We start from the raw sequence: 18,979 nt of genomic DNA, 5'->3' as shown, positions 1-18,979 counted from the left end.
CTGGGTAGGGACGAGAGGGAGCCAATTGCGCATGCGCACCCCGCCCCGCCTTCCCCGGCGTCGCGCAGTTCGTGCGTCACCGGACGACCGCCTCCCGCCCCTCCCCCTGCCCGCACGCTCCACCGAAGACTGGTTCCATCGGAAATTTAATGAAAACTAACGGTGAAACCAAAAGGAATTACAGCGTCCTTTATAACGTCGCGACGTTCTCTTTCTTGCTTCCTTCGTTGTGGACTGGGAGTCCTAGGATAGATATATTTTTCCTCAAATCTCTTTGAAAAATGTTTTTTTAATTAAAGCATCCTCCCCCCTCCTGGAATGGTTTCCTCCGCCGCTCCCGCCCGCGCGGGCGGAACCACTCCGGGCTTCTCGGTGGGGGCACGGGCTGGTGCGGCGCAGGGGGTCGGGCAGCCACTCCAGCGTCCCGCCTGGCTTTGGAGCTGCTGGGCTCGTGCTGTCTTCCCGGGCTGCGAGTCTGGCGGGGATCCGCGTGCCTCGCGGGGTGGGGGCGTCGGACGGCCCGCTCCCCCACCACGGCCCGGGCGGTGGTACCGCCCGGCCGAGTCACGCGCCCCGAGGCGGGCGCGGCGGATCTGTGAGGGTACACGGTGAGGAGAGCCACTCCGCAGAGCCGGAGGGAGGCCGAGGGTGTGGGGAGGGGGGAGGGCCGGAGACCCAGCAGGGGGGCGCGGCGCGACGCGACGCGACGCGACCCGACCCGGAGCTTGGAGCCAGGGCGGCTCCCCGGCCTGTCCGGTCAGTCGGGCCGCGCGGTCCAGGGCGAGGGGGGCCGAGCCCGCCGGCCGGGGAGGCCGGGCTGAGGGGCGGGGGGCGGGGTCCGGCGACCCTGGAGCTGAGGGGGCGACCAGTATGGCGGGCGCGGTCGGGCGCGGCCTGGTTGCGGAAGGGGTGGGTCGCGGCGGCCGGAGGCACTGGGTCCCCAGCGCGGGGATACTTGGCAGCCCTGCGGGGGCCCTCGGAGTGGCCGGGGGACCCGGGTCTCCGAGAGGACATGCTGAGGCGCCAGGTTACCAGTGGTTGAGTGACAGTGGCGCGACGCCGCGGTGCCTTCGGGTGTCACACGCCTGTCCCCCGTGCAGGAGGCCGGGCCGCCGTCGGGGAGCTGCAGCGTGTCTGATGCGGGTCGAGAGCTGCCGTGCTCAGCGCCTTCTTAACCCTCCGTGGTCCTCGGGCGGACCGCAGTGGGGTAGAGGGACCCGGGCCAGGGTGCACCGCGGGAGAGGGTCGTGCTCACGTCAGTGTCGCGGTGGGAGGGGGCGTGGACAGGACCCTACCCTTCAAGGTATAATGTTGAGCTTGTCGGGCGGGGGAGCGTTTCTGCCTCTTGGTTTCTGGAAGGCTGGTTGGAAAGGAAGGACTGCTGGGCATCCGATAGAGATTGGAATCGGAGAGTGAGTGGAGACCCGGCCTCATGCTGCCCGAGTTCGGGTGCCACGGGCCGTAGTTCTCTCCCAGGCCTGTGGGGCTCAGCTTTAGGCTGGTGCCGAGAGAGGTATTTGGACCTGTTGGAGGTCACCTGGCTGCTCTGGGCTGGAGACGGACGTTTTTCCGCGTGCGTAGGTCTGGAGAGCTAAGTTTTATCTAGGCTTTGGCACCCCTGATCCCAATAGTGAGAACTCTTGTCAGACAGGAGTGCTTCTCATTTAAAACAAAGTAAGAGTAGCCCGTCCCACTTTGATCGTGGATGCTGGGAAGTAGCTTAGCAACATCACCTCTGCTCTCTCCTTCCCATGTGAGGGTGGGCCTGTGGTCGGAAGGGTTAAAGGGGCATGAGGTGGGTGCTGCCCCCTAATAACCAAGAGCAGGAAGGGTGAGGACTTTATATATATATATATATTTTTTTTTTTTTTAAATAAATTTATTTATTTATTTATATTTATTTTTGGCTGTGTTGGGTCTTCGTTTCTGTGCCAGGGCTTTCTCCATTTGCGGAGAGTGGGGCCCACTCTTCATCGCGGTGCGCGGGCCTCTTACCGTCGCGGCCTCTCCCGTTGCAGAGCACAGGCTCCAGACGCGCAGGCTCAGTAGTTGTGGCTCACGGGCCTAGTTGCTCCGCGGCATGTGGGATCTTCCCAGACCAGGGCTTGAACCCGTGTCCCCTGCATTGGCAGGCAGATTCTTAACCACTGCGCCACCAGGGAAGCCCGGACTTTATATTTTTAAATATCTTATGTTTTATATAGACGTTTAAGTATAAGTACTTGTGTCACAAGGGCTTCTTTATGAAACATTGCTGTAGACTTTGGCCACAACATCAGCTTTCTGTCACCTGCTGCTTACCACGCAGGTGGCCTGCTGAATCATTCAGAACCACTTCCTCCGTGTGATGTTCTCATTTGAGGTTGGCCATAAGCTGTTTGAATTTTTTTTTTTTCCCCATGCCCCCTGCTCTTAGAATTGGCTCTGATTTTTTTTCCTTACCTAGCAAGCGTCAGGCCTTAGAGCTGAGGTGTTGACCGCCGTTGCACTGCCTGACTCGTTGGAAATGGCCTTGCTGGCTGTCCCCTGGGCGGGGTGGCGGCTGTGTGGCCCTGTTGCGTATAGACGTTCGTGTTGACGTCATCCACGAGCGTTCCCCTTTCTGTGGCAACAACCGTTCTCTCTCCAGGCAGCTCCTAAATTCACTTACTTGTCTGCCAGCCGTCAGCGTGGTGCCCGCTGTGTGTCGGGAACTGAGAGGGTGATGGCTGGGTGTGAGCGCTGCCGAGGGCCCTCCCCGAGCAGGGGGCATGGCGGGAGAGGCCGCGCGGTGAGGGGGAGTGAGCCACTGGAGGTCTGGGGCGGCGTTCTGGGCCTTTCTCACCAGCCCTGCCCTCTTGGTCCTCTGCTGTTCAGAATCTCCATGGAACTCAGGGTCTTCCAGCTGAACGTCCTCCTGTCTTACACTGTCTTCTGTCCCGCTGCTCACCTCCCTCCGGGAGCCCCCCGTGCCCTGGCTCTCCACGCCTGCCAGCTGCCCCTCCTGTCCCCTGTCTGATCCCCAGATGTCTCTTTTGGGTTGGCTCCTACTGACCCTCGCGCTCTAGCCTGTGCCGGGCAGGTGCGGCGGCCCGCGTCACCTGAGTGGTTGACCGCAGACATTGGGTGGTGGCAGAGCGAGCAGGCGGGTAGAGAAGTGGCTCCGAGTGCGGCCGCCAGCGGGAGGCCTCTCGAGGGCCCGTGGCGGGACCCGCCGGGCCCGGTGGTCGAGGATGCCGCTCCCCGGGACCGCTCCGCGGACTCCCCGCCCCCGCCGTGCGTGTTCACACTGTCTGCTGCCCTGCCTCCGTCCTCCGGGTTCAGCGTCCCAAGCAGGTGCCTCTGACTGGCCAGGCCACGCTCAGGCCTGCGCCTGCCGACCAGGGGCTGAGCACAGAGCATGTCTGACCTTTGATTCTGTTATGGGGGGTGGCGTTCTCCAGAGAGAAGAGGGTTTGGATCCTGCCGGTGTCCACTACTCAGTCAGACATTGGTAACCGAAATTGTCCTTCAGTGTTTTGAGCCCGGCTGTCCAAGAGAACTTCCTGTGGTGATAGAAATGTCCCTCCCACGGTCTGTGCTGTCCTTTTAAAATGGTGGCCGTGAGCCACATGTGGCTGGTGAGACAGGAAGGGGGCTCTTCATCGTCATTAATTCAGATCTGAGCTGCCACACGTGGCTCCCAGCTACTGTCTAGGATGCTGTGGTCTGGTGAAGTCGTGTTCCCACTTTAGCCTGACTCCCAGGCCCTGCTGTGTCACACGTGTCATGTCGTCTGGGCTGTCACTGTCCCGCCTCTGTTTCTCCACTGCCTGCTGGAGCCCAGTGGACAGGCGCCCCACCTTAAGGTTTCCCCGCCACGCCCTCCACGCCCTCTGCTGCCCTCCTCCAGGGCGATTTTGCTCCTGTGGTCTCCGGAGTGATACCGGACTTTGCCTCACTGCCTGTCCTCCTTTGTCACCTTGACCAGCTCTTCCTCCCTTGCACGTCTGAGCTCTGGGGCCCAGGTCCCCCAGCCCTGACTGCCCCACTCCCATCTCCTGTGGCCTGTCCTCATCATCTCCACTGGAGGCTTAGTAGGCGCTGCTCTCGGCCGCCTTCTCCCGTCTCCCACGTACCCTGCTTCCCTCTCTGTGCTCCACAGTCCGCCCGTGAGCAGCGTCTGCTTATCTCTTCGGGACACAGTCACGCTCTGACGGTCCTCAGCGCCTTCCCCCGCCCGCCCTGGCCCGGGCCAGCTGGCTGCGTCCACCCTGGCTCCTGCACAGTGGCCAGAACGATCTTTTAAAATAACATTCTAATTTATTGTGTTTCTTATCAGAACCCACCGAAGGTTCTGTAATCTCTGAAGAAAAGTTCAGGGTCTTACCATGGCCTAGAAGGGTCCCTAAAATCCACCTTCTGCTTGTCTTCTGCCCTCGCCCCCCAGCTCTGCAGACATTCAGACCCCGTCACGGCCCCTCCTCAGCCCCCGTGGCGCCCTCTGTTCCTTCGGCTGTCACCTGGGAGCCCTTTCGTCCGAAACTACATCCCACCTCCTCCGGTGTTTCTCTGCCCTGGACCCCTGTCCTTGCGTCCCTAACGCGGTCACCGCACGAGAGGAGGCGGTGTGCCGCGCGTCCCTGCCCGCCTGGAAGGTGAGCTCCGTGAGGCAGCATCACATCACCTGAAACGTCGCCCGGCACGAGCCGCTCCGCTGCTGTCCATGGAACAGATGCCCCCAGGGCGTCGTCACGTGTGTGTGTGTGTGTGTGTGTGTGTGTGTGTGTGTGTGCGCGCGCGCGCGCGTGTCTCCGTCTCCCCATCTGCCCACCTCGTGGCCCTGCCGGCACGGTCCTGACTGAAGGGTTTCTGTGTGATCCCGCGTTATGTTTCCCCTCCTCTTTGTCCTAACTCCTTGTGGGCAGGGACGGTGTCTGCTTTGTGTCCCCTGCAGCCGATGCAGTGCTGGCCCAGAGTGGGTGCTGGGCAGTGCTGCCTGGCTGGGTGACCGGCCTCTGCTGGACAGAAGCCCGTTGAGGACAGCAGAGGTCGCTGGGCTCCGGAGCTGGCAGGCTCTGGGGCCAGCTCATGGCATTTCCCTCCTCTCCCCAGCAGGCCTGGCCCAGTCTCCAGGGCACCATGAATGCCATCGTCGCGCTCTGTCACTTCTGCGAGCTCCACGGCCCCCGCACGCTCTTTTGCACAGAGGTCCTGCACGCCCCACTCCCGCAAGGGGCGGGGAGTGGGGACGGCCCTGGCCGGGGCGAGCAGGCTGAGGAGGAGGAGGGCGGCATCCAGATGAGCAGCCGCGTCCGCGCCCACAGCCCGGCTGAAGGGGCCAGCGCAGAGTCCAGCAGCCCGGGGCCCAAGAAGTCGGACATGTGCGAGGCCAGTGTCTCCTGGGGCGTTGGGGCTCGGGCTTGACCTCCTGGGGGTGGGCAGGAGGCCGCACGGCGTGGCCGTGGCCTCACGGGCGTGGGCCATGTGGTGTGCGCTTGCTGCTTTCCTTCCCTCTGGTCCTTTCCCTTCGTCCCAGCTTTAGCTTTTTCAAACCACTCTGGGCCAGCAGACACTGGCCACCACCGTTGGGTCTGCCTTTCCAGCCTCCCCTCGCTCACTCGTGTCCATGTGCTGCCTCCTCGCCTCCTGTCCCCTCAGTCTGGCGTCCTCCTCGCGGGCACCCTGCCCGCTTCGTGAGCTCTGGGGGATGAAGGTTAGGTCCCCGCACCAGGCCGCTTCTTCACGTGGAGCCCTGGGTCGGGACTGGAAGTCAGGGTGGCGTTGGCCCTGTCACTGCAGGGTGGACAGAAATCCAGCCGTGTTAGCTTGGTTCCACTGAGAAGCAGTCGGTGAGCTCGAGCTTGACTGATGGGTTGTGAGGGATCGAGGGCGGGGAGAAGAGGCGGGGAGGGCCCTCCGCTGTGATCGGCCGCTGCCTGTGATGGAGAGGCAGGCAGGAAGGAGGCCTGGGCGGCGGGGGGCCTTGGGGGCGTGTCCTTGAGCTGGAACGGCCTTGGGAGGCGTCCTGCATCGCCCAGGGAGGGGCTGGCTCCGGGGCCTCTGTGCGCAGTCCCAGGTTGGGGGCTGCCGCCGGGGCGCACAGCCTTGGCGCCAGCGTGACGGTGGCTTCAGAGGGGCAGCAGCCAGGGCTGCCGGTCCGGTTCCTTCCCCATGGCAGGGGGTCTGAGCGTGTGTTCTCAGGCGGCCACGCCAGTGCCAGAGTGTGGCAGCCTCCCTTGGCACGAGGTCCCTGCCAAGTGGTCGTGCCCAGATCGAGGACGGAGGCTCCGGGCCTCAGTTTTGCCGCCTGTGAGGTGGGGATTCTCCCGGTAACTCTCACAGGTTTGCTCCTTGGATTAGGTGAGGTGATGGGTACAGAGCTCTTCGGGATCCCTGCTGCGTAAGTGCCAGTAGATTAGGTCCGGTGACCTCCGTGCTCAGTAGATTCGATGCCCTCTGACGACCTTTGTGATGTGTGCATCCTGACTTTCCTGCTCGGGAAACACGGAAATCCTCAGTCAAGTATAATTCTAGGAGCCGGTTGTTTTTATGTGAAAACAGATTGAATTTTCTGCTTGAGATTTGCATAAGAGTCAGCGAGCGTGTTGCCGGCTAACTGGTTTTCTTTTCTTTCTCGTGGGCAGGGCTGCCGGTCACTCGCTGCAGGGCATCCCGGGTACATCAGCCATGACAAGGAGACCTCGATCAAGTACGTCAGTCACCAGCACCCCAACCACCCCCAGCTCTTCAGCATCGTCCGCCAGGCCTGTGTGCGGAGCCTGAGCTGTGAGGTGAGTACCCGTGACCCGGCGCCTCTGCGAGAGTCGCTCACGTGCACGCCAGCACGCCCTGAGCAAGCTCGGTGTCGGCTATGGGAAGGAAGGCAGACGGCAGCCCGGAGATGGCCGGGCAGGTCCTGGAGACGGCAGGGCTGGTCTCCGGAGTGAGTCACGTTGCACCCCGGTTCGTTGCTAACTTACCGTTTTAAGCACCAGGCTTTCATTATTCGTTCTTCGTGGACGTGTTGCTAAGGTGTGAAGTGTTTGTAGGCGTGTGGCTCCCATCACATGTCACCTGCTTATTGTCTCTGTCACGTCACAGCCTCAGTGTTCATCACGTGCTCTCTGAGCCGACCGAGGCGTGAGTCTGTTTCTAAGACACGTGGCTGCCGTTGCCAAGTTGTCTTAGCTTCTGTGTCTTTGTCACAGAGAGTTCACAGTCTAGTCGCTCACACTTCCTGTCACTGCCCCACTTGATTGTCCTGACTCACTGCTGCCATGTGCCCGCCTGGCTGTGTCCCTGCTGGTGGGCAGCTGATGGTGTCTGGTGCGGTTGTGTGTAAGAGTGGGTGTGGTATGAGGGAGACCCAGGTTCTTTCCTACACATAACACATGCAGATTTTTTATTACGTGGACTCTGCAGTGGCTGTTCGGACTTGCCAGTTCTTTGGTATATTCCAGATGAGTGATGTTGGCAAATCTGAGTCTGGCTTAGATATAATACTTGTATATGAGTTATTTATGACTCAAGGTAAGAAAAATTAACGAACCTACTGGCCCTTGGGTTTCATGGTAACAAACATTCTCTTTAGGAAGTTCCATCACAGGAGAGATGAAAGCAGAGTTTTCCTTTCTCATCCCTGCCCTTTCCACTCTCCCTGTAACTGATGCGGATTAATTATGGCAGAAAGAAAAGTCTGAGCGGGAGGGTTTGACTGCTGCAGCGTGCAGAGGGCGGTGTCCTGGAGCGGCTGTCCTTGTGTCCCAGGTGTGCCCCGGCCGCGAGGGCCCCATCTTTTTTGGGGACGAGCAGCACGGCTTTGTGTTCAGCCACACGTTCTTCATCAAGGACAGCCTGGCCCGGGGCTTCCAGCGCTGGTACAGCGTCATCGCCATCATGATGGACCGCATCTACCTCATCAACTCCTGGCCCTTCCTGCTGGGCAAGATCCGTGGGATCATCGACGAGCTCCAGGGCAAGGCGCTCAAGGTGGCCACGAGGCAGGGCAGTGGGTGGCGGGGAGGGAGGGCTCTGTGCGAGGGGCCAGGAGCAGGGCGGCGTTCCTGCCTGGGGGTCCCCTGGCCGCTGCGGAGTCGGAGTCGCGGCGATAAGCCTGGGGTCAGCCGGTCCTGCTGGCTTCAGTGGTCTCTCTCAAGTCTGTCACTGTCCTGCCTCTCGTTTGGCTCTGGCTTTGCTGCAGTCAGATGCCTAGTTTGATCCCCGCTGTCTCTGCTTCCTCTGACCATCATTTCAGCAGCCTGTCCGCTAACGGTGTGGCAGACCCGCACCTACCGTGCATCTCCAGCGACGGCCCTGCACCTCCGGGGCCGCCCAGGATAGGCCGGTGGTGCTCTGGTAACAAGCAGTGCTTCAACCCCAGCGGCTTGTTTCTGTTCTGTGTCCATCGCAGGCAAGCAGGGGTCTGCTCGCTGTGGTCAGGCTGGAGTGGCGTTGCTGCTCAGCTGCCTGCTGGGGTGCGCAGGTGGAGCCGGAGGCCTGGCTCCTCTCCCCTCCTCGCGGGAAGTGGTCACGTGTCCCGCCCACACAGGGTCTGAGCAGTGGATGCCCCCCATGCCTGGGAACTGGGGTGCCTGGAAAGCGCGGACGCCCCCTGAGCCCCGTCAGGTGCCGACTCATCGGCGTCGGGGAGGCTGCAGGAGAGACTCCTAACTGAGCCTCTTCTCGGGCGGCTCCCGATCCAGCTGGGGGACAGAGCTGTTCTCTCTGGGATGAGACCGGGGGCCCTGCTTTGCTCTTGGTCCAGAGAGCCGACTGGGGCCTGGGCTGCCGGCTGGTCTTGTTGTTAAGGGTCTTCCCCCTTCCCCTTGTGTGTCAGGTGTTTGAGGCGGAGCAGTTTGGGTGCCCGCAGCGTGCCCAGAGGATGAACACTGCTTTCACACCGTTCCTGCACCAAAGGAACGGCAACGCTGCCCGCTCGCTGACGTCCTTGACGAACGATGACAGCTTGTGGGCGTGCCTGCACACCTCCTTCGCCTGGTAACCAGACTCGGTCTTCTCGTGGCTGCTGGGGTGTTGGCCGGACTGTGCCTAGGTTGGGGGGACAGTTGCTGACAGGCCTGTGCTGTGACGCGTGAGTCCTGAACTGGGTTCGCTCCTCCTCGCCCCTGAGTGCATGGAAGTCGCGTTTAGGCGGAGCTCACTTCCCAGCGATACATTTAAGGTGAAGTTCCTAGACCAAGACTAGTGGTCTCCCTTTTTGTGAGCAGCAGTGAATGCTTGTCTCGCACAGCGCTTGTGAGTTAGGACTTGGAGCTGGGCTGAGCTGGGCCATTCTGGCCCTGGTTCTCAGGCGGAGCTGCTGTCGTCTGAAGGCTGGGCTCCCTCGGGGCCGGCAGGTTGGTCTGGCCGTGGGCGGGAGGCCTCTTCTCCTCGCCGTGGTCGTGCGGGTGATGCGGGGAGAGTGAGGTGGGCTCTGCTGGCTCTCGCGACCCAGCCTCAGCGCACACAGGCCCTGCCTGCACCTGCTCTTGTTAGAAGTAGCTCAGCCTAGGTGGGAGGGGAGGACCGGTCTCCGCCTTTGGAAGGGAGGAGTATCGACAGATTTGTGGACACACTTAGGAACCACCACAGTCTGTCCTCCGGCCACAGATTGTTTCTGTTCCTCCCACTGCAGGATACGTTCCTTCCAAAGACGCCCCAGATTCTCATTCCTGTGCAGCACCCCCTAAATCAGGTCCTGGTGTGGGTGACGTCCTCACATGTAAATCCTTGAGTGCAGCTCCTGAGAACCTGCAAACTAAAGAGAAAAATATTTGTCTCCCCCACCCGACATACAGTTCCTCTTGTCTTTTAGAAATTATTTTAATTTGGGGAATTTTCAGACAGACCCAAAGTATAATACTACAGCGAACTTCACACCCTCCTACTTTAGCAGTTAGCGACATTTTACTGCTTTTTCATCTGTCCTTCACTTTTTTTTTTTCTGGAATGTTTTTTAAAGCAAATCTTAGTTGTATCACTTCAACCATAAACCCATTATCACATCCAACAAAATGGACTCATCGCTTAGTATCATGCAGCCCAATCCACGTTCACTTTTCCTGCTTTGCCTCAGAGTTGACCCTGGCATTGGGACCCGTGCACCACCACACAGGGCGCGGATCGTGCCAGGCCTCTGAGTCTAGAGCAGCGCCTCGTGCGCCTCTGCCCCAGCCTCCCTGCCTTCTGTTGGAGGCCTGGGCTGTGCGTCCTGTAGGAGCCCCTCTGGCTGGTTGAATCCTCGTGGTGGTACTCAGCTCGTTCTTTTATGCCCATGTTTTAACCAGTTGTTAGCTCAAGAGGGTTGATTGGCTTCGGGTCTGGTTTTCCTTTTGGCGAGAACACTGCATAGGTGGCACTTTGTTCCCAGGCTCCTGAAGGCGTGCGGCAGCCGGCTGACCGAGAAGCTCCTGGAAGGCGCGCCCACTGAGGACACCTTGGTCCAGATGGAGCAGCTTGCGGGTGAGCTGGGAGGTGCTCGTGCTGGGAGCCTCTGCCGGCGGTGGCCTGGGGTCGTTCCGTGCTTAGCTCCCCTCTCCTCCATCCCAGCAGAGAGAGCTGACAGAGGGGACCCCAGAAGCAGCGTCCACAAAAGCTGGCCCTTTGCTCTTCGTGGTTTTATTGTGATTTCCGGCCTCATCTTCCTTGACAGTCACGTGTAAGCGTCTGTCCGGGCAGGTTGGGAAAGACCACCCCCGGGGCTGTCGCTCTGGAGAGGTGGGTTGAGTGAGGCTTTTGTGTCGCTATTGTACAAGAAGCACTTACTCGGCCTGTCTGGATGGGGACCTGCTCTCTGCTCTTCAACAGTAAAATGTTGTGCTTCGTTCAGTTGGACCCGAGGTTTTCATCAGGGTGGTGGTTCCCAAGCCTCTTGGTAACTGGGCCTCCCTCCCCAGGTTTGCCATCAGATCTCCACATCTGGGTGTTCTAAGTAACTGCCCAGGGGAGTCTGGGAGTCTGCTTTTCTTTTGGAGATGATTGGATTTTCAGTGACATAGGTCCAGGATCTCAAATGTGGGGCGGGGTGAGCGAGACTCATGATGCCTCTTGTGTGTCCTCTGTTACAACGTGCTTTTTGCAAATGATTGACAAGCTGGAGCTGTTTCAGGCTTGTTCCTGTCGTCCGGTGACTTGCATCTGAGCAGGCTTCCCTGCGAAGGGGAGGGCGGGCTGGTTCATTCAGGGCAGGGCTCACTCAGAGGAGACAGAAGCGCGGTCCACTTTCGCGCCCTCACGGTACGGTCGGCCCGGAACCATTTATCGTAGCGATCACACGTTTCTAGGTTAGTGAAGGTGGCGAGGGCAGTCTGCTGGTGAGATTTATTTGCACGGAGAGCCGCGTGTGTCGGGAGAGAGGAGTGCAGGCATGCAGTGCTCACTGTCACGGCTTGGACTGCATTTTGGTCGCACGGTGAGCATAGGGCTTCAGAGCACACGCTGCAGCTGTACAGACGTGCCTTCCGCTCTGGGCTCCAGGACGTGTGTGTGTGCTGTGTGCACGGCAAGGCCCCTTCCCTCGAGCCGTGCAGTGAGGGTGCTGCAGGCCTGGGGTTGTCGTGACGATGAATTGAGGTAGCAGGTATTCCTTTCTGTAAGACGGGGAGAACGGTACTGACCCAGGGCAGGCAAGAGGATTAAAGGACAGAATGTGTGGACGTCTTCAGGGTAGCGCCCACACACTGTACCGTCCTTACCGTTGACTTGACTTTTCCCGCCGGCAGTGGACACAACATAGCAGACTGAACGCCCCGGCCCACCCCAGGGCTCCAGTGGCGGCAGGTAGTGTAGACAGCTGGTCCGAACCAGAAATCAGTAGCCTTCTGGCCGGTTTAACCACGGGATGCCTTGGGCTGAAGTGGTCGTGTGCAAAGACTTGCATCCAGAGAACGAAGGAATCTAGGGCCGCACATTTCGTAACTGAACGTGTTGTCTGTCTTGCAGACTTGGAAGAGGAATCAGAAAGCTGGGGCAACTCTGAGGCTGAAGAGGAGGAGAAAACCCCTGTCTTGCCCGAGGGGGCCGAGGGGCGGGAGCTGACCAAGTGCCCAGCGGATTCGTCCTTGCTCTCAGACTGTGGAAACTGGCAGCCCCGAAAGCTCTCTGTCTTTAAATCCCTTCGGCACATGAGGCAGGTAGGTGGTAGAGGGGTAGAGCCCGGATCAGAAACTCAGGACAAAGCCCCGTCCTCTACTTCCGGCTCATCTCCATCCAGCACACCTTGTCCTTTGGGTCTGTTGTGTTCAGGGGTGACCAAGAACCTTCTTGGTGGGTGGCTGAAGATGACAGGGGGCATCTGGGGTGTCTTAGCCCCAGGCTCGGTGAGGATGGAGGGGGTTTCTCTAAAGAAAGGCCCAATGGTTGGCTTCTCATAGTTCTCTAATCTTGTCATTCTGGAACCTTCTAAAGGAATTGAACAGCATTGTTGGTTTGCGCACAGCATAGATGCTTTGCACATTGAAAACAGTGGCCTTTCTTACAAAGAATTGGAAACAACCTGAACGTATGACCCTAGGAATTGCATCCGAACAATGGCCCGTCGTTCGGTGGGGGCAGGAGCCTGCCCTGCAGTTGCGGGGGGGGCGGGTGTGACCGTCGGGGGTGCTCGCCGACGCCATGGGTCTCACCACACGGGAGGGCAGGGGGGAGTGACCGCTAGATCACAAAGCAGGCTGTCCTTCCTTAGACTCTCTCTCTGTTTACTTTTACATTGAGCATGAATTCTATCAGAAAACAGTTATTTCTATTTTGGAAAATGAAGTAAAGCCTGATTTACCAGCAGGTGTTCTGTGGGGCTTTGGGGTGAAAACCATTCATTCAGATCGTCCTTGATTTGGCTGCAGTCCTGTTGATTACAGTGGGTTACAGCTAATGGATTGCAGTGGGAGGGGATCTTGAGTTCCACCGGAGGGGGAGTCCCTGGGGGCTGGTGGGCTTTGCTGAAAGGCAGTGTTACAGCCTCCTCTCTTTTTCTGGCCATGTTCACAAGCCCTAAGACAACAGGCTGAGCTCTTCTAGAATGTCAGTGCCGTGGAGTTAATTAGAGTTGATTAAAGCAGGATAAAAACAGGACAGATGAGGAAGTCACAACCCCTAGATTGAGAGACTCACAGCCCCAGAGGACATGGTTAGAGGCTGGGGCTCCGGACGTGGATCCGCTCAGCAGGGCAGCCCTGGGCTGCCGGCATCGAGACCGAGCTCTTCCTCGGTGCTGAAGACTCACAACCCTGGCTCTCTTTCGAGTGGTTAGGCCAAAGTTAAGGGTGTAGAGAGAGAAGGTACATGTTGCAAAGAGCTAATACTTTGCTTCAAGCCTTTAAAAATAGAATTGGGGAAAAGATCTTGAAGTGTACAAGAGCTCTGGGGTCGGACCTTCAGGTGTGAGTAGAGGGCCATCCCTCCTCCTGGTTTCGGGCAAGTCACCCAGCCTCCCCGAGAAGATAGGTGACTTCCTTTCTCCTGCCCGTCCTCCTTCACTCTACAGAGGACGTTTCTAGGCGAACACGCGAATAACTTCCTCTGGACAGAAAGCAGTGCCCCGTGTTTTTCAGGTCCTGGGTGCCCCGTCTTTCCGGACTCTGGCCTGGCATGTCCTCATGGGGAACCAGGTGATCTGGAAAAGCAGAGACGCAGACCTTGTCCATTCAGCCTTTGAAGTTCTTCGGGTGAGAGGATCTTCTTTCCTTTGTGTTTTGTGGCAGGACGGTATTGGCCTAGTGGGTTTTTAAAAAATCTGTTAAGATGTGTCAGAGACTCGTTGCAGACGTTCATGCCTGAATCTAAGATCTGTGTTTTTCTCCAGTGTTAAAAATGGTATTCATCTGTGCTTTCACTGTTGAGGGCCCAAGTTCTGTCCCTGGTCAGGGAACTAAGATCCCACAGGCTGCGCAGCGTGGCCAAAAAAAAATGAAAGAAAAAAAAAGGTAGTCATTTTTGGCTTTGATTTCGAGCAAGGAGTCTGTGCTGTCCTGGTAGACTGACCGCTCTCCCATCCACCCTTCCCCAAGCCCCGCGTCCCTTTGAGAAGCCACCTGTGCCACAGAGGCGGGCCTGGGTCCCCACGTGGTCCTCTGCACAGAGCCTGATGGATGGGCCGGCCGGAGTGCGCGTGTGGCGTGCTGTCTCCGTCCCACAGGTGTAGGGGGTGCCAAGGCCCAGGTCCGGCTCTGAGCGTGTGTGCGTGCCAGCCCTCTGCCTGGGCCCGTGAAGGCACAAGACGAAACACTCTCTCAGACAGCTTAGAATCCCTTTGGCGGGTGAGGGAAGAGACAGACATCTGAGAAGTCGGAGAATGATGGAGGAGTTAACCCTGCAGAGCGGGCCGGGATGAGAGGGGCCGGGTGGGCGACGCCTTCTGGGAGGAGAGGGCTCTGGACCGAGCTGCAGGGGGCTCGTGGGGTGTGGGTGAGGGACTCGGGCGGGGCAGCACTCAGTTCTGGGTGGTTCTGTCCTTCAGACCATGCTGCCCGTGGGCTGTGTGCGCATCATCCCTTACAGCAGCCAGTACGAGGAGGCCTACCGCTGCAACTTCCTGGGGCTCGGCCCCCACGTGCAGATCCCTCCCCACGTGCTGGCCTCAGGTGCGTGCCGCGTCGGTCTGGGCTGAGCCGGGCTCAGAAGTGAAGCCACGTGACTGGACCTCAGCTGCGGGTTTGAGGGCGATGCCTGCTGGCCTCAGGCGGGAAGACCCGCGTTGCAGGACCAGCTTTCCCCATGACATTGGCTTCTAGTGTCTGTCTTGAAGACGGGTGAGGGTGGGGCTGGGCAGCTCACGGGTCCCAGTCCTGGGGCCCTGAGGGGGGTTCAGGAGGCCCGCTGGACTGAGCCCCCCGCCTCGTGGTCTTCCTTCCTCTTCCTGTGCTCCTGTTTTTATCTGCCTTAAGTCCGTCCCTGGTGCTCTTCAGCTCGGTGGCCCTTGCTCTGCTCCCCTCCGCCCTGAGGACTGGCGAGCTTACTGCTCTAGACAGAGAGCCAGGGAGCTGACCGGCATGCCTCATGCTTGGTTTCGGGGGGTCGGGAGTCAGCACATCCCGCCGTGGGTGCGCGTCCCTGCGCCCGGCACGCCTAGGCCCCCTCCAGGCACATCCGTGAGCGCGGTGGGAACGCTGGTCACAGAGCTGTCACTCTCTCAGCAGCCAGGCTGGGCCGTGAGTCCAAGAGGCAGCGTTCAGAACACAGGCTCTAGTCTCAGAGATGGGCTTGATATTGTTACCACCACTAGCCGTGTGACCTTGTGCAAGTCACTTAGCTTCTCTGAGTCTGTTTCCCCGTCTGCAAAATGGGTTATGTTGTAGCGGGACCACTCTCCTGGGGCTGTTTAGTATTAGACCAATGGAGGTATACGCAGTAATTTGTAGTAATATAATACAGTGCATTATTAGCTTAACTGAGTCAAAAGTGAACCCTTAACTCTATTCACAAGCTACGAAAGATTTTAAGTGCCAGAGTGTTCAGCTCAGGAGGCTGGAGTTTTCCCCAGATGATCTGAGATGATTGGGAGACGCAAAATGAGGGGCTTTGTCCCGGGGTGGAGAGCGCTTGACGGGCAGCGTGTGTTGTGTCGCCGCAGAGTTCGCCGTGGTGGTGGAAGTGCACACGGCCGCTCGCTCCAGCCTGCACCCGGCCGGGTGCGAGGACGAGCAGTCCCTCAGCAAGCACGAGTTCGTGGTGACCAGTGGGAGTGCTGTAGCTGCAGACCGAGGTGGGTGCCGCTGAGCGGGGCTGCTCTCTCCCCGGCGAGCGGGCTGGGGGGAGGGCTGAGGCCGCCCCTGCCCTCCCCGTGCTGACCCCCCAGCTGTGCCCCACCTGTCCCCAGCTGGCCCCACCATCCTGAGTAAAGTGGAAGCGGCTTTGACCAACCAGAATCTGTCGGTGGACGTGGTCGACCAGTGCCTCGTCTGCCTCAAGGAGGAGTGGATGAAGTAAGCAGGCGCCGCCTCGGCCCCTAGAGTCTGTGCTTTCAGGGGAGGGCTGGGCTGCCGGCAGCAGGAGAAGCAGGAGCCGTTTCCAGAGACAGAGGTGAGGCCGTGGCCACTGCGGGAGGGGGTGCGGAGGAGAGGTACAGGGCTCCACCACTTGCTGAACTGGCTGGGTGACCTTGAGCAGGTGAGCCCGCACCCCTGAGCCCCAAGCTGCTCTGTGCTCTCCAAGGGAAGCAGTTATTTTTGATGCTTAGTTAACTTAAGAATTGGAAGGTCGGGTAGCAGATGTTCCCTCCTTATTAAGCAAGTTACTGTATTTCCTCCCGCCTTCTTAGTAATTTTCTGTCAAATTTAGTTAGTCAAACATTGTTCTGATTTCAGAGAGTACAGTGGAGCTTAGGAGCCACCTGTCCCTTTTATGAATGGGAGGAACATTTGTCTTTTTGATCTCCCTGTTTGGCTGCACCGGCGTTAGCACCGGTGGGGAAGTGGGAGACCCTGGCTGCAGGCGCGAGCTGCCACTCTGCTGTGCTGTCTCTCCTGTTTCAATTCCCGCTCTGCCTGTCGAGCCGTTGCTGGTCTTGAAGCCGTTTAGGCCCCAGGACCAGAACTCTGCTGACGGTTCTGCGGTCGCTGAGTGTTTGGTTTTGGTTTTCTACAGCAAAGTGAAGGTCCTCTTTAAATTCACCAAGGTGGATAGTCGGCCCAAAGAGGACACACAGAAGCTCCTGAGTATCCTCGGAGCGTCTGAGGAGGACAATGTCAAGCTGCTCAAGTTTTGGATGACAGGCCTGAGCAAGACCTACAAGTCACACCTCATGTCCACGGTCCGCAGCCCCATGGCCTCAGAACCTCGCAGTTGACCCCGTCCTGGGGCTCTGTGTCTGGGTAGGCCTCCTGGGATGTGGTGACGTCCCTCCTTGCCGTGGAGCTCAGACACAGGTCTCTGATGGCATTCTCAGGCTGTCCTCCCGTTTCCAAACTGCTGGCATGAAGCTGTTTCCTAGTAAGGAATGGAAAATGTTGGGGCTGAACTTTGCCCTCTGTGTGGGATGTGGGCCTGGTGTTGTTCTTGGCACCATCCCACAAGCTATTTGAATTGCTCCAGCCCTGAAGAGGGCAGTGGGAGACTTGTGACAGTTAGTCCCGTGCATTCGCGCACCCTTGGGAGAGAAGAACGTGAGGAAGGTGTGTATCTTGTGCATCTCATGGATGCTGTTCTCAAAATTTACAGGGAAACATGTCAGGCCAGCTCCACCTTGGGTATCTTAGCCGCAATGTCATACCCTCTCTTGAGGTTGAACCTTTCTATTCTGAAGTTCAGCAAGGGTTTTCCAGGTAGTGCATGCATATGTGAGTTTTGTGAATTTTCAGGTTGTGTTCTGATCCGTAGTTATTGTTAGTAATCTGGTTTTGAGTTAGGGCTCTGGGAATGCCTTTTGGGGTGGAGTGGATGTTTTCCTCATCTTTGAATCATCTGGAATTCGCATTCTGAAGTTATCTGACGACCAAGTCTTCTGGCCATGTTCTTCTGTGGTTGCTTTGAAATTACCCTGTAGCTTGAGGACAAACCCTGATCTTTTTTACACAAAGAGGATACTTTGCTGAAATGTCAGATGGAGTCGTTTGACTGGCCTGGCTCACTGTATGTGGAGTTGAGAAACCCATCATAGTTTTATTCCGTATCACTTTGCCCTCTGTTGCTTCTTTAAACGTTTACATTTGGCTGCAGTTAAGTTTCAGAGTATGGTAGTTTAAGACAGGTTCATCGTCCCTGTGTACATTTTTAATAAGGATTCATGGTTTGGAAGGATTTTCCAGTAATTTTGCTGATTTGTTTATAGTTTTTTGTGTTTAATTTATATTTAACAGGAAGACCATGTTTATATGACTAGGTATCTGTATCATGCAAGAACATTGAAATAATAAAGATATATTTTTATAAACTGTTGACTACATGGTTTTATTGGTTTGATACCTCAGATTTTCTTGGGATCAGTCATAGAAAATAATATGGTTAAAGTAACACCAGTGATATAACTATTTTGGAACTCTGTACTTTACTGAAGGCTTACAATTTCCAGGGGAAGACTTAGTAAACTGTGGTTAATTTTCAGTCAGTTTTAGCTCGTAGTACAGTTGCAGCTTCCTATCTCCCACCCCCAGCCACATGGCAGGGCCGTACACCGTGTTCTTGGAGCAGCTTGCAGGAACGAGGGTGGGTAAAAAGGATCCTGTCCTCTGAACATCAGGGCTGTGTGCCTGATTGCTGCTGGCTGCTTCTGATTAGAGTGCACACGAAGAGGGGGCAGCCACTGTCGCTGCGCCTTCCCCTCTGGGTGGCAGCCTCTCCCTGCTTCATTTTTGCCTTCCACCTCTCAGGAGCCAGACATTAAAGAGTAGGGCACTCAAAAACAATTGCATGTATGAGAAAATTTAACAGTGACTGTGCACATCCAGGGAAGGGCTCAGGAAAGACCTGAGAAAAACTGAAGTTTACACCTCCAGCTGATCCCTGGCAAAGAGCCTACAACAGTAAAAAATAACAAACCTCAATAAAGATGTTAAAAAAAAAAAAAACCAGTAAACCCTGGGGAAGGGAGAGAATCTGATTTCCAGAGTTATGCCATTATTAGATTTAAATGCCCAATGTTCAGCAAAAACAACAACAACAAAATCACAAGGCATACAAAGAAACAGGAAGGTCTGTTGAAAGGAAAAAAAGAATTCAGAATCTGTCCATGAAAAAGACTTAGTGGCAGACATATTAGCCAAAGACTTTAAAACAACTGTTAAAGATGCTCAGAGAACTAAAGGAAGATGTGGAGAAAGTCAAGAAAATGATGTGTGAACAAAATAGAAATTTCAAAGACAAAACCAAAAAAAGAATCAAAAAATATTCTGGAGCCGAAAACTGCAGTAACTGAAGTGAAAAATTGACTAGAAGGCTTTAAAGACAATTTGAGCAGGCAGAAGAATGAATCAGTGAACTTAAAGATAGGACAGTGGAAATTATTGAGGCTAAGGAACAGAGCCTAAGAGATCCACGGGACACCACTGAAAGGACCAACATATGCATCGTGGGAGCCTGAGAAGAAGAA

The 18,979-nt window shown here is 57.1% G+C and overlaps 1 protein-coding gene across 9 annotated transcripts in view; it reads left to right on the top strand.

Moving 5' to 3' along the window:
* The first annotated feature begins 355 nt into the window (after nt 1-355).
* Nucleotides 356-18,979, top strand: part of FLCN (folliculin) — a 59,566-nt gene continuing 40,942 nt past the window's right edge. Inside the window, exons 1-13 of one of the 9 annotated variants that reach the window (XM_057535307.1) lie at nt 360-608; nt 4,409-4,616; nt 5,077-5,349; nt 6,606-6,752; nt 7,729-7,950; nt 8,798-8,958; nt 10,331-10,422; nt 11,902-12,092; nt 13,509-13,622; nt 14,414-14,537; nt 15,527-15,658; nt 15,773-15,878; nt 16,540-17,829. In XM_057535307.1, the coding sequence (XP_057391290.1) occupies nt 5,101-5,349; nt 6,606-6,752; nt 7,729-7,950; nt 8,798-8,958; nt 10,331-10,422; nt 11,902-12,092; nt 13,509-13,622; nt 14,414-14,537; nt 15,527-15,658; nt 15,773-15,878; nt 16,540-16,741 (1,740 nt within the window). In that variant the 5' untranslated portion in view covers nt 360-608; nt 4,409-4,616; nt 5,077-5,100 and the 3' untranslated portion in view covers nt 16,742-17,829. The other 8 variants (XM_057535306.1, XM_057535309.1, XM_057535308.1 and 5 more) reach the window with 8 other exon arrangements.

This window comes from Balaenoptera acutorostrata, chromosome 20 (genome assembly GCF_949987535.1).
Source record: "Balaenoptera acutorostrata chromosome 20, mBalAcu1.1, whole genome shotgun sequence".
NCBI lineage: Eukaryota > Metazoa > Chordata > Mammalia > Artiodactyla > Balaenopteridae > Balaenoptera > Balaenoptera acutorostrata.
The sequence above is the reverse complement of the archived record's forward strand: the minus strand, read 5'-3'. Positions and strand labels throughout refer to the sequence as shown.